This window comes from Styela clava, chromosome 5, assembly GCF_964204865.1.
Source record: "Styela clava chromosome 5, kaStyClav1.hap1.2, whole genome shotgun sequence".
NCBI classification, from domain to species: domain Eukaryota; kingdom Metazoa; phylum Chordata; class Ascidiacea; order Stolidobranchia; family Styelidae; genus Styela; species Styela clava.
Window position 1 is genome coordinate 7,620,934 of NC_135254.1, and position 14,168 is coordinate 7,635,101.

Sequence of the window (14,168 nt, forward strand, 5' to 3'; positions counted from 1 at the left end):
TACCGATTTTACACCGAAGTCCGACTCACGTTCAAGTCAAGTTCGATTGGGTGCTCAAGTTGCTTTTCAGAATAATGTTTGAATAAAACTTGAAAATAATTAAAACTCATATTTTTAATTAAATAATAACAAATTCAACAAAAGTCGATAAAAATTGTCAGCCAACAATCAATGCCGTTTGTTCCGTCACTTAGCGCAATTGACGGTGACCGCATAATTCAACATGAAAGAACTTATATTGATACGGTACTGGGAATCACTTCAAGCAGATAGTGATTGAAATGTTGGTTATTTTCTTGGCCTAATGAAATTCCCTGCCGTCTTTGACCCTGTGCTGCGAGAGCATCTCGGTTTCATTGAAAGTCATCCACATTCAACCTCTTATCTTTCTCCAGGCGTTCAAGATGAATTTGGTCGCCTTTTATGGCATCTCATGTTCTCAAAAGCCTAACATAAAAAAAAAATAAAGTCAAGCCCTATGATCTTATATTTGACTAAACTCCTGGCCAGGCGCATCGAGAGCAGGTTTCAGAAGTTGTGAGATATGTTGATATAGACTTTGACGAGAAAACAGTGTGTGTCACAAAGAGTCTTTTCAAGTAACAAAACAGCTTGTTTTGACGATTATATTCTTTATGTAACAGAATTTATTGTGAGACACGTGTAGACTAAATTATATTATAATCTAACACGTATAAATTTCATAATTACTCGATCGTTTAATAGGCCTATAATTTATTAATAATTAGAAAAATGTCAACTAAACGCAGAAAAGTTTATGCTAAGCGCAAAAGGATCAATGGCGCCGGAAATATTCAAATTGAATTTTTTGAGATGCAATGCAATGGGGAAATAAGGCTATATTCTATTCGAAAGATGTATCACGGCTCGATTTGTATTATAAAAAGTATCATTAGTTCGGTTTTAAACTTTCTAAAATTATGTGCAGCCCGCCAATGACTTGCAACCCCTAATATTGGCCCGCGAGACCCCTGGTTTACAGTGATGATCTTGACGGCAAGCAATTATATGCAGAAATTATTGATTGCAAAATGTTGATTTCAAGTCATACCTGCGTCAAGTTATTGCGACCTGAAGATCTTCTTACCTTCATAGTCGAATATGGGGATAAAAGTGTATTTCCCAATCTCCGGATAGCTTTGCAAATTTTGCTGACAGTGACAGTATCCATAGCAAGTTGCGAGCGACCGTTTAGTAAACTAAAATTAATTCTGTCACATCTTCAATCCTAAATGAGCCAGGAAAGGTTGTGTGATCTAGCTTTATATATTAGGTATACAGAGGGGCGAAACAAAGAAAACAAATTTTAATGACATCATTGACGAATTTGAGTCAAGAAAGGCACGAAAAGTACTATTCTAAAATCTTGTTTTTGCCCGATCGCCCACTGTTTATTGTGTGTGCCGTTATTAAATTGGTCATTATGTAATTAAATTGCGTGGTTGAGAGCAATCAATTTCATATAAACTATAAAAAAAGAAACAAGCGAAGTAGGAGGCGCATTTTTAACCTTTGCCATGGGCGCCATTTTACCTAGATACGCCACTGCTTGTATGGGTAGCATAAGTCACACATAAAAGCAATTTCAACATAGTCCCGTGCATGATAAAAATTGTGAAAGAGATGAAAATATTTAGTACAGCCTAGGAAATTTGTTCCGCAGGCTTTTTTAACCTCTGGTAATTTTCGTACATTTCGAAATAAACTAGAAATATTTATACTAACATAATTTTTTTTCCAATTTCCCTTATTTGGTTATATTGCGAGTTTGGGGACTAGCCAGATGACTCCTGTAGTATCTGTACCTGAAATTATGGTCTAACCCTAACCTGGTACACATAATACGTTCCGGTGTCTAATTAATGTCTCTATTGAAAGATGTGCAACGGTTATCAAACTTTGTGATTTATTTACTACATAAGGTGCTGATTAAGAAGATCTTCCACCTACACCAGTAGTGATTGGAAATGGTATGGGGTATCTTAGTATAAATGATTTCCTGACAGTTAATGTGTGCAGTGAATATTTTGCTTCGTGCCTTTTGATAGAACTTGTTGTGCCCTTTTGCCAGTGACAGAAATTGGAATCTTGTTTGGTCAATAATGTAAAGCTTGTGTTCTGATGCTCTTCAGATTTTTATCATATTTTAATTTGTGTTTCAGGTGAATCTGTTATTACATCAACAGTGTTTAAAATTGCTATTGACGAGTGTGTGAGGTGTTTGAAGAAGTCAAGGCCGACTTTGGAATTTATTGAAAGGTAAAAATACAATGCAGATAATGTCCTATATAAAAGTTTGATGGTCACTGTGATGTTGTATTCACATGTAAAATATTACCAAGTTCAAACAGGTCGGTCAATTATAATGTCATAATTGCTACATTCAACACCTTTAGTGATTATGCTAAGTTATTGTTTTTTAAGTTACGTGATCGTTTTCCTGATATACGTGTATTTCAAGAATTGTACTTAAACTGGTTTCTTTAACTTATATTTTAGATCTTTCCCAAAAATTGGGCTATATTTAATGTAGAAGTTAAAAGGAAAAAAGCATGCAAATCGCATTTGCGGCATCCATAGTAAATACTATCACTCACAAATAAATTTGAACTCTTTTAACTGCAGGATCAGGGGCGCAGCCAGCATGGGATTAAAACGCATTTGTAAATTTTTGATGTGGAATTTATTACTTTATACAAAAAGCGACGTTTTAGGACCAGCTCATTACATCCCGGTTAACACTATATTATTCTGTTGTCCCTACCATATTTTTTTAGTTGTGCTGATAAGGAGCTTATTACCGCGGTAATCGAAAGAATCACAGGAGGATGTTCATTTGTTAATGTTTAAAAAAAAGCAATAGCGATTGTCGAATCTGCGATAAACGAGAAAGTGTAATTGTTGATTCAGTAAGGCATTGCAATAAATTTCGTTTCATACTTTTCAATCGTCATGTGTATGTGGTCCAGTTTAAGTGCTGTAGAGACCCCAAGTCCCTATGTTTTGGCGAATGAAGTAGTGTACGTGTTGGCTAGTTACAGAGCGTATTAATTTTCCGGACACAGGGTATCTGTATTTTAGAATAAATGGTTCGTGTGTACTAAGCGTAAACAGAGCATGAGTTTTTTCAGAATACATGCTCCCTGCAAGCATTTGCTACAGGCTCCTGTGATTTTTTGGAATACGTGCTCTGGTTGAATGCGGTATACGCAGCATTTGTTTTCGGTAAATTTGAGAGTCTCTGTCCTATGGCCTTGCGGGTTCTCTGTACATCTGGAAAAAATTGGCCATGGGTACACTGCTGCCAGAGATTTGATCTGAATTTGTTTTACAGTCCGTAAATACCTCAACCTGAATAGTCATAGTCTTCTGCATAACACGGCAAAATATAACTGACCCAGGAAATCTGTATGTTTACAATATTAAATTATCAGAACGGGTGAAAGTCATCAAAACAAACATAAAATAAAAGAAATCACGCAATTTAACAATTAACAACGACTTCTTCGAATTTTCAACGTGTTAAGGCGATAGATCGATAATGGATAAGTGGAGGAGAACACAATACTCCCAACTATATGACTTATATATTTGTGAAAAACAGCGCTAAAACATTTTTTACACTCGTCGACCACGACCATAATGAAATCCAAACTTTTTGAGCCCAATTTTCTGTTTCGGGCCAAACCTTGACTCAATTGAGAATTTTATTGGATATATTATACGTGCAAAAAATATATCTGAATACGCAATTAGTATTATACTGCTTACATTTTTGATTTCTCTCTGCTTGAAATACGGTTATTGTAACTGTTTTTAATGCAAAACGTATGATAGGATAATCGAAATCACCTCAAAATTTCAGACTTTTTGTCCAGGCTACCTATGGAAGTGCTTTATGATTGATTATATAGTGCTTATTCATCAAATGGCGAATCAAGTAAATTTTTTTTTTTGCGAGTAAACCTTATCAACAAATTAACAAGCATTCCCCGCTCAGTGTGAATAAGCACATATTACTCGACGCTGTAAAACATTTTCTGCCATATTCATAAGCATAAGGTTTATTCTCTTGTGTGAATCAATCCAAGTTTTTTCAAATTTTCAATTTGAGTAAAACATTTTCCACAGGATTTGCATGTATACGGTTTGATTCCTGTATGCATTTTGTCACGAACTTTCATATCACTCGTATATATATTTCATATCGTCTATTTTCCATGTTTTTTTTGTTTCAAATCATTAGTTCCATAATATTCGTCTAGAATCACAATGAATTTCGTGACTGAACCTCACCAGGAAAATCAAATTATTTCGCATTTACTGATTTAGTATGAATTAGAGTATGTTTATTCATACTACTCGACTGTGGGGGACTGGTGGGGTTTATCAAGTTTAACTTGCAAGAACGTTTTCACGTCAAACATTTATTGACAGCTTGAATCATCTTCGGTGAAGTATCCAGCAAAGAGGCATAAAATGATTAAGTCTTAATGGCAGATCATGAAATTCGAAATGTAACAAAATGATAGTTTTTAAAATTTGGCTTTTTTTGTCCTAATTCCTGGATCTATATTATTGAAATACCAGGATTTGAAAAGGGCCATTTTGGCTTTTGTCAAACGTTTACTCGTCTGTCATGCTTAACACAGAGACTAGACAAATGTTGGAGGCTATATACCAGGGGTGGGCAATTACTACCCTTTTGAGTGGGCCAGTTCAGATAATACAGTTACAGATAATAGACTTGATTATTTGTAGAGAGGGTAAGAAACTTTGAGTAAACAATTCACAAATGAGAATATCGGGCAGAGACCGAAGACTTATGATCGAAAGTTAGGGGATCCCCCAAAACAGCGCTCTTACTCCATAGTGATGCCTTGTGTCCCATCACTAATTAATTAATAACTCGCTAATTATACGACATAATTCGCCCGAAATCAATAGGCTTCTAGTCCGAGATATGATGAATGCACTTGCAAAATCTGCAGCAGATCCAATCTCACTTTCGTGAGATGTCGCGTGCATCTAACACACAGACAGACAAATACCTATCAACATACTTACCGATTAAGATCGAGTAATAACTTTTGTAACAGTGCCAGAGACTTTTAAACCAAATAATTAGTTTTACACTTCCATGTGGGATAACTAGGCATGGTATTCAAAATAAAATGAAAACTTTCACTCTGTAACAAAGATGGCACCAAGATGGCGCACAACCTGAACATATCAGGTATGTACCGGTTAGGATTCAGGTTGTGCGACATCTTTGTGCGCATACTTCTGAAATCTGAAGCACCTAATTTTTTAATTTAGCCAATATTGAGATATTGTTTACGAATATTCCCGAAGGAATAGACCAATTTGTGGGAGTTTCTAGGTATTCAAGCGAGCCGAAATTGAATAACTGACTATTAAACTAGTTTAGGCAGGGCAAACACACTATTCAATTACCTTACCAAATTCACTTTGACACACTGACTGTCTCAGCTATCCCCGCCACAAGTAAATTTAATACGTTAGTGATGCGACCATGTGTCAGAAAAGTTTCCCGGTTATTTTTATGACGAGGCAATACCAAAATACTATTTTTTGGGTAACATATTCTCCTTCAACTTTTTATCATGCATTGGACTGTATTGGAATTGCATTTACGCGTGACATACGCTACCCTTGCGATTACAGTCCGGATATGACATAGGAAATTATACTGCATACGTCAGTAAATAGCTTCGTGTGGTTCCAATTTTTAAACGTTTGCGTGAAGCGAACGTTTTCGTCTTCATATTCGCGCGGTATAGCTAAGAAAGCAAGCAGGAACGTGGAGTGTGTATAAAGACATGAAAGTATAATTTGCGATAAAAACTTAGTTTAGTTAATGGCGAGAAAAAGGGGAGAACTACATTGGTATAGATATCGGCCAGTGTTCAGTGATCTTCTTTCGAGATTGGATTGATAGTTCAACTCAACTATCTCGGATTGTGGTGGTGTGCTGTGTTTTATTGTTCGGTTGTATCAATAGACGAGCCACGCAGTAAAAGAAGGTAATATATTAGGCGCGTACACAGCTTATACAGAGCATTAGTGCTCGTTCACCGATTATGTGGGATAACTAGGCATGGTATTCAAAATAAAATGAAAACTTTCACTCTGCGTTACTTACTTTAATTAAAGCGGAAACGAAGATGACAACGGTATGGAGGATATTAGCATTAAAGGTATGATAAATTAGACAAGATGATTTTGGCACAAATGAAGAGAACAGTCAAATTGCCTAACATCGGAAAAATGAATGATCTTATTTTAGCAATAAACTTGACTAGAAGTATGATAAAGTTGACAAGTTGGTTTCGGCACCAATGAAGGGTATTTCGTGCAAAGCTAGTCTTGGATTTATTCGGTTAACGTGCGTCATGATTGTGGCAAGGGAACTTGTGGCAGAACGGAGTAACATGGCTTAATGACATTGCGTTGAATTCTCAATGAAACAAAACGGTAATCTTTGATTCGGCTTTTTTCGTATTCATTCCAGGATTAATGTTATCAACATCAGGATGTTCTCAAAGATTTTCCCGCCTGTCATACTGATTACGAAGACTAGACAAATGTTGAAGGCTATATTGTATATAAAATACTGATTGCACGATTTCCATATTAATATGACGTAGTTTAAACTTACTTCGCGCAATTCTATAAAACAAAACATTGTCGCCAAATTTTACAATTGTGAAGACTACAGCAAGGTAATATCGCAACATCAATTGATAGGCACCAGTTTTAGTGCAACTGTTCACGCTGATTACAAAAATACAATGCGACAGGGAGTATAATGCTAGGTGATATTTAGTTTTTGGGACCTCCAGAAGTATGCGCACCAAGATGGCGCACAACCTGAACATATTAGGTATGTACCGGTTAGGATTCAGGTTGTGCGACATCTTGGTGCGCATACTTCTGGAGCACCTATTTTTTTATGTAGCCAATATTGAGATATTGAAGGAATAGACCAATTTGTGGGAGTTTCTAGGTATTCAAGCTAGCCGAAATTGAATAACTGACTATTAAACTAGTTTAGGCTGGGCAAACACACTATTCAATTACCTTACCAAATTCACTTTGACACACTGACTGTCTCAGCTATCCCCGCCACAAGTTAATTTAATACGTTAGTGATGCGACCATGTGTCAGAAAAGTTTCCCGGTTATTTTTATCACCAGGCAATACCAAAATACTATTTTTTGGTTAACATATTCTCCTTCAACTTTTTATCATGCATTGGACTGTATTGAAATTGCATTTGCGCTTGACATACGCTACCCTTGCGATTACAGTCTGGATATGACACAGGAAATTATACCACATACGTCAGTAAACAGCTTCTTGTGGTTCCAATTTTTAAACGTTTGCGTGAAGCGAACGTTTTCGTCTTCGTATTCGCGCGGTATAGCTAAGTAAGCAAGCAGGAACGTGGAGTGTGTATAAAGACAATTAAAGTATAATTTGCGATAAAAACTTAGTTTAGTTAATGGCGAGAAAAAGGGGAGAACTACATTGGTATAGATATCGGCCAGTGTTCAGTGATCTTCTTTCGAGATTAGATTGATAGTTCAACTCAACTATCTCGGATTGTGGTGGTGTTCTGTGTTTTATTGTTCGGTTGTATCAATAGACGAGCCACGCAGTAAAAGAAGGTAATATATTAGGCGCTTACACAGCTTATACAGAGCATTAGTGCTCGTTCACCGATTATGTGGGATAACTAGGCATGGTATTCAAAATAAAATGAAAACTTTCACTCCGCGTTACTTACTTTAATTAAAGTGGAAACGAAGATGACAACGGTATGAAGGATATTAGCATTAAAGGTATGGTAAATTAGACAAGATGATTTTGGCACAAATAAAGAGAACAGTCAAATTGCCTAACATCGGAAAAAACGAATGATCTTATTTTAGCAATAAACTTGACTAGAATTATGATAAAGTTGACAAGTTGGTTTCGGCACCAATGATGGGTATTTCGTGCAAAGCTAGTCTTGGATTTATTCGGTTAACGTGCGTCATGATTGCGGCATCTTGGTAATTGTTGTTCCTTTTATTTTTAGTATATTAGTAATGTTCAAGTTCATAAAAGCCCAGAAAACGAATTCCTTTTCTACACTTATGCTTACTTATGCCAATTATTAATAGGGGACATTGTTTCGTCTGGTTGTAAAAAAGTCACAAAATGCAAACGACTGCTTCAACGTTTAACAGACATAACGAAACTTTCAATGAAAATAAATTTCACGTTTGCAAACATTGTGGGAAGTCGTTAAAGACAAGAAGTCATTTACAAATTCACACGAGAATGCATACAGGAGAAAAACCTTATGCTTGCGATTTGTGTGGAAAATTTTTTATGGGAGCATATGCGAATCCACACAGGAATGAAACCATATACATGCAAATTTTGCGAAAAGTCCTTCACGTCAAATGGCCATTTGAAAAGGCATATTTTAATTCACACAGGAGAAAAACCATTCACTTGTGAACATTGCGGAAAATGTTTAGCAAGCAATGGGAGTTTGAAAAGACATATCCGAATCCACACTGGAGAAAAAGCTCATGCTTGTGAACAGTGTGGAAAATGTTTTGCAGGTTCTAATGACTTGAAGAGTCATTTACAAATACACACAGGAAACAAATCCTATAGATGCAAAACGTGTGGGAAGCGTTTCACGACGTCCGGATGTTTGAGCACGCACATCAGGATTCACACCGGGGAAAAACCATTCACTTGTAAATGTTGCGGGAAATGTTTTGCAGCCAGTGGAGGTTTAAAAAGACATATCCGAATCCATACTGGCGAAAAACCTTATGCTTGTGAACAGTGTGAAAAATGTTTCGGAACGTCTAGTGGCTTGAAGGTTCATATGCGAATCCACGATGGAATAAAACCATTTACTTGCGAACATTGCAAAAAATGTTTTACTCAAATGGGGAATTTGAAAAGACATACTTTAATTCACTCTGGAATTCAGAAAAATCTCATGGCTGTGAACATTAACGTCCAGCAGCATGTGTTTCCGGTCAAGAGGGGGTTGATTTTATTATTTTAAATTAAAGATAAAGTCATACAAATTGTAAGCAAAGTTTAATGAATTTCAACAAAAACTTGGAATTATGTGAATTTTTCGATTGACTTTTGATAATCTGACGCAAAATTTAAATAACTCATATATGGCGATTTTGGTGATTTTCAAAACCCAGCAGCATGTGTTTCCGGTCAAGAGGGGGTTGATTTTATTATTTTAAATTAAAGATGAAGTCATACAAATTGTAAGCAAAGTGTAATGAATTTCAACAAAAAATTGGAATTATGTGAATATTTCGATTGACTTTTGATAATCTGACGCAAAATTTACATAACTCATATATGGCGATTTTGGTGATTTTCAAAACCCAGCAGCATGTGGTTCCGGTCAAGAGGGGGTTGATTTTATTATTTTAACTTAAAGATATAGTCATACAGATTGTAAGCAAAGTTTAATGAATTTCAACAAAAACTTTGAATTATGTGAATTTTCCGATTGACTTTTGAAAATCTGACGTAAAATTGACGTAACTCATATATGGCGATTTTGGTGATTTTCAAAACCCAGCAGCATGTGTTTCCGGTCAAGAGGGGGTTGATTTCATTATTTTAAATTAAAGATAAAGTCATACAAATTGTAAGCAAAGTTTAATGAATTTCAACAAAAACTTGGAATTATGTGAATTTTTCGATTGACTTATGATAATATGACGCAAAATTTACATAACTAATATATGGCGATTTTGGTGATTTTCAAAACCCAGCAGCATGTGTTTCCGGTCAAGAGGGGATTGATTTTATTATTTTAAATTAAAGATAAAGTCATACAAATTGTAAGCAAAGTGTAATGAATTTCAACAAAAACTTGGAATTATGTGAATTTTTCGATTGACTTTTGATAATCTGACGAAAAATTTACATAACTCATATATGGCGATTTTGGTGATTTTCAAAACCCAGCAGCATGTGGTTCCGGTCAAGAGGGGGTTGATTTTATTATTTTAACTTAAAGATATAATCATACAGATTGTAAGCAAAGTTTAATGAATTTCAACAAAAACTTTGAATTATGTGAATTTTCCGATTGACTTTTGAAAATCTGACGTAAAATTGACGTAACTCATATATGGCGATTTTGGTGATTTTCAAAACCCAGCAGCATGTGTTTCCGGTCAAGATGGGGTTGATTTTATTATTTTAAATTAAAGATAAAGTCATACAAATTGTAAGCAAAGTTTAATGAATTTCAACAAAAACTTGGAATTATGTGAATTTTCCGATTGATTTTTGATAATCTGACGCAAAATTGACGTAACTCATATATGGCGATTTTCGAAGCCCAGCAGCATGTGTTTCCGGTCAAGAGGGGGTTGATTTTATTATTTTAAATTAAAGATAAAGTCATACAAATTGTAAGCAAAGTTTAATGAATTTCAACAAAAACTTGGAATTATGTGAATTTTTCGATTGACTTTTGATAATCTGACGCAAAATTTACATAACTCATATATGGCGATTTTGGTGATTTTCAAAACCCAGCAGCATGTGTTTCCGGTCAAGAGGGGGTTGATTTTATTATTTTAAATTAAAGATAAAGTCATACAAATTGTAAGCAAAGTGTAATGAATTTCAACAAAAACTTGGAATTATGTGAATTTTTCGATTGACTTTTGATAATCTGACGAAAAATTTACATAACTCATATATGGCGATTTTGGTGATTTTCAAAACCCAGCAGCATGTGGTTCCGGTCAAGAGGGGGTTGATTTTATTATTTTAACTTAAAGATATAGTCATACAGATTGTAAGCAAAGTTTAATGAATTTCAACAAAAACTTTGAATTATGTGAATTTTCCGATTGACTTTTGAAAATCTGACGTAAAATTGACGTAACTCATATATGGCGATTTTGGTGATTTTCAAAACCCAGCAGCATGTGTTTCCGGTCAAGAGGGGGTTGATTTTATTATTTTAAATTAAAGATAAAGTCATACAAATTGTAAGCAAAGTTTAATGAATTTCAACAAAAACTTGGAATTATGTGAATTTTTCGATTGACTTTTGATAATCTGACGCAAAATATACATAACTCATATATGGCGATTTTGGTGATTTTCAAAACCCAGCAGCATGTGTTTCCGGTCAAGAGGGGGTTGATTTTATTATTTTGAATTAAAGATAAAGTCATACAAATTGTAAGCAAAGTTTAATGAATTTCAACAAAAACTTGGAATTATGTGAATTTTCCGATTGACTTTTGATGATCTGACGCAAAATTGACGTAACTCATATATGGCGATTTTGGTGATTTTCGAAGCCCAGCAGCATGTGTTTCCGGTCAAGAGGGGGTTGATTTTATTATTTCAAATTAAAGATAAAGTCATACAAATTGTAAGCAAAGTTTAATGAATTTCAACAAAAACTTGGAATTATGTGAATTTTCCGATTGACTTTTGACAATCTGACGCAAAATTGACGTAACTCATATATGGCGATTTTCGAAGCCCAGCAGCATGTGTTTCCGGTCAAGAGGTGTTGATTTTATTATTTTAAATTAAAGATATATTTATAAAGATTATAAGCAAAGTTTAATGAGTTTCAACAAAAACACGGAATTATGTGAATTTTCCGATTGACCTTTGATAATCTGGCGCAAAATTGACGAAACTCATATAAAGCGATTTTGGTGATTTTCGAAGCCCAGCAGCATGTGTTTCCGGTCAAGAGGGGGTTGATTTTATTATTTTAAATTAAAGATAAAGTCATACAAATTGTAAGCAAAGTTTAATGAATTTCAACAAAAACTTATAACTTTTAGAATTTTTCGATTGAATTTTGATTATCTGACGCAAAATTGACGTAACTCGTATATGGCGATTTTCGGTCAAATCAATGATGTTCATTCTAATTTCAATGTCGAATATACATCCCAAACTCTCCTCCCCACGACGTCCATTCAATTGACTACTAATCATCCGTTAAGAGCCAAAACTTTCGCTTCGGAACACTTTTTCATATTCATTTTTCCTAGACACTTGAACCCTCTAAAAATATTTTTTTACTTTACTATTGCAAAAGTTTTGATGATTATTTTTAAGTGATTTGAAGAGTTGGCACTTACAAACTCATTTCCTTTTTTTTAAATATCTATTTTCTGAAAAAAAAAATACATACCGCTTACAGGTAATGATAGTCTATCATGACTTTTCTGGGACTAATTTTTGAATATTGCAATTACCGTATTTATTCGCGTATACCGCGCATAATTATGCAAAAAAACCAAGGATGTGCCATGTGCGTAATATACAGGGTGTTAAATAAGTTACGCAAAATTAAGGTAAAATTTCTCGCCATGACAGCATCAAAAAAGTAACTGTTAAAAAGCGTCAGTTCCTAAATGTTCAGGTGGCATTCCACCGTAATTCAAACCTGTTATAAGATGTCAGTGTTAAATGTTTCAAGTAGCATTTCAACCTCTTTTTATTTGAGTTACTTTTTAGTACATCGTATATTAAGTAAAGTAGAAAAATATTTATACCAATTTTTAATCAAAATTAATACACCGTGTTTAGAGAGTGCACGTTATATTTGAATAAATTTGGTAAACTAAAACTCCCGGGAAGGCATGATGACAACTAGTGATTCACATCTAATTTCTGAAAACTGTGTACGGCTGTGAACGAAAGAAGTCCTTGGACCGCAGGACAAATCACTTCGCCTACGTCATAATTGAGGTATTGTTCAGGAAATCGATTCTCGGGGCCACATTTTCCACGCTTGCGTTGCTCGGTTCGCTGTAACTGCTGCGTCATAATCAACGGCGTGGTTCAAACATACTTCTTAAACTGTAGCAGAAAAAATATCGATCGCATTTCTTTTCGACATCTGAAGGTCGTTTTGATTTGCACGCATTGGTGTTAAGTGTTCGTTTTTTTGATCGAGTTTATTACGTCCAATTCTCTTCCTAAGAAGTGAGAAAGGTTTCCTAGAGCTTTCATATTTTTCCGACATTTGAAAGTCGTTTTGATTTGCACGCGTTGGTGTTATGTGTTCGTTTTTTTGATCGAGTTTATTACGTCCAATTCTCTTCTTATAAGTGAGGAAGGTTTCCTAAAGCTTTCATATCTTTCCGACATTTGAAAGTCGTTTTGATTTGCACGCATTGGTGTCAAGTGTTCGTTTTTTTGATCGAGTTTATTACGTCCAATTCTCTTCCTAAGAAGTGAGGAAGGATTCCTAAATCTTTCATATCTTTCCGACATTTGAAAGTCGTTTTGATTTGCACGCATTGGTGTCAAGTGTTCATTTTTTTGATCGAGTTTATTACGTCCAATTCTCTTCCTAAGAAGTGAGGAAGGTTTCCTAAAGCTTTCATATCTTTCCGACATTTGAAAGTCGTTTTGATTTGCACGCATTGGTGTCAAGTGTTCGTTTATTTATTCGAGTTTATTACGTCCAATTCTCTTCCTAAGAAGTGAGGAAGGTTTCCTAACGCTTTGATATCAAATTTTCTTTGGAAAATTCGAAAAAACTACTGGAATCTGAAGGGAAAAAACGTGGCGAAACGACAGAAGTTCTGAATTCTAATTTTAAAACTAATAGCGAAAAAACTATCAAATGTTCAGGGAATTCTAAATGGATAAAAAAGATATGTACGGCTATTGCCAAATATTTAATACAAAATAATCTTAAAGATTTTGCGGATTTTGACCATCAAGCCAGCTTTCTTCGTATGAATAAATTTTGGGAAAAGAGATCTAACAAGACAAGACAGTTGCTTTTAATTAATTTTTTCAAGGAACATGGAAACGAAATACGCAATGCATGCTTGCCCATTCACTCTCAAAAGATCATGCCCTGCCATGATTCATTGAAGCGCTCAGACAAGAGAGCAGTAGCGCTGCAAGAAATTTCTTCAAAGCACCTTGATCGGAGTGAAAAAAATGTTCTCAGAATTATTCGCGACATTGATTCGATGGAACCAGTGGATTGCGCTCCATTTGTCCTTCCCGCTGAGGCCATTGAAAATAGTAACATTCTTGAGATACCGCCTCAAAATACAGGTGA

The 14,168-nt window shown here is 35.0% G+C and overlaps 1 protein-coding gene and 1 long non-coding RNA gene across 2 annotated transcripts; both read left to right on the forward strand.

The window, feature by feature from the left end:
* Nucleotides 1-1,623: 1,623 nt before the first annotated feature.
* Nucleotides 1,624-2,746, forward strand: LOC144422676 (uncharacterized). Its single transcript, XR_013475312.1, has 3 exons — nt 1,624-1,991; nt 2,184-2,280; nt 2,647-2,746. It is a non-coding gene; the product is annotated as an uncharacterized LOC144422676 (long non-coding RNA).
* Nucleotides 2,747-7,154: 4,408 nt separating this feature from the next.
* Nucleotides 7,155-9,125, forward strand: LOC144422836 (uncharacterized). The gene has a single exon (XM_078112704.1). The coding sequence runs from the start codon at nt 8,397-8,399 to the stop codon at nt 9,123-9,125; it is 729 nt and encodes a 242-aa protein (XP_077968830.1). The 5' UTR covers nt 7,155-8,396.
* The last annotated feature ends 5,043 nt before the right edge of the window (nt 9,126-14,168 follow it).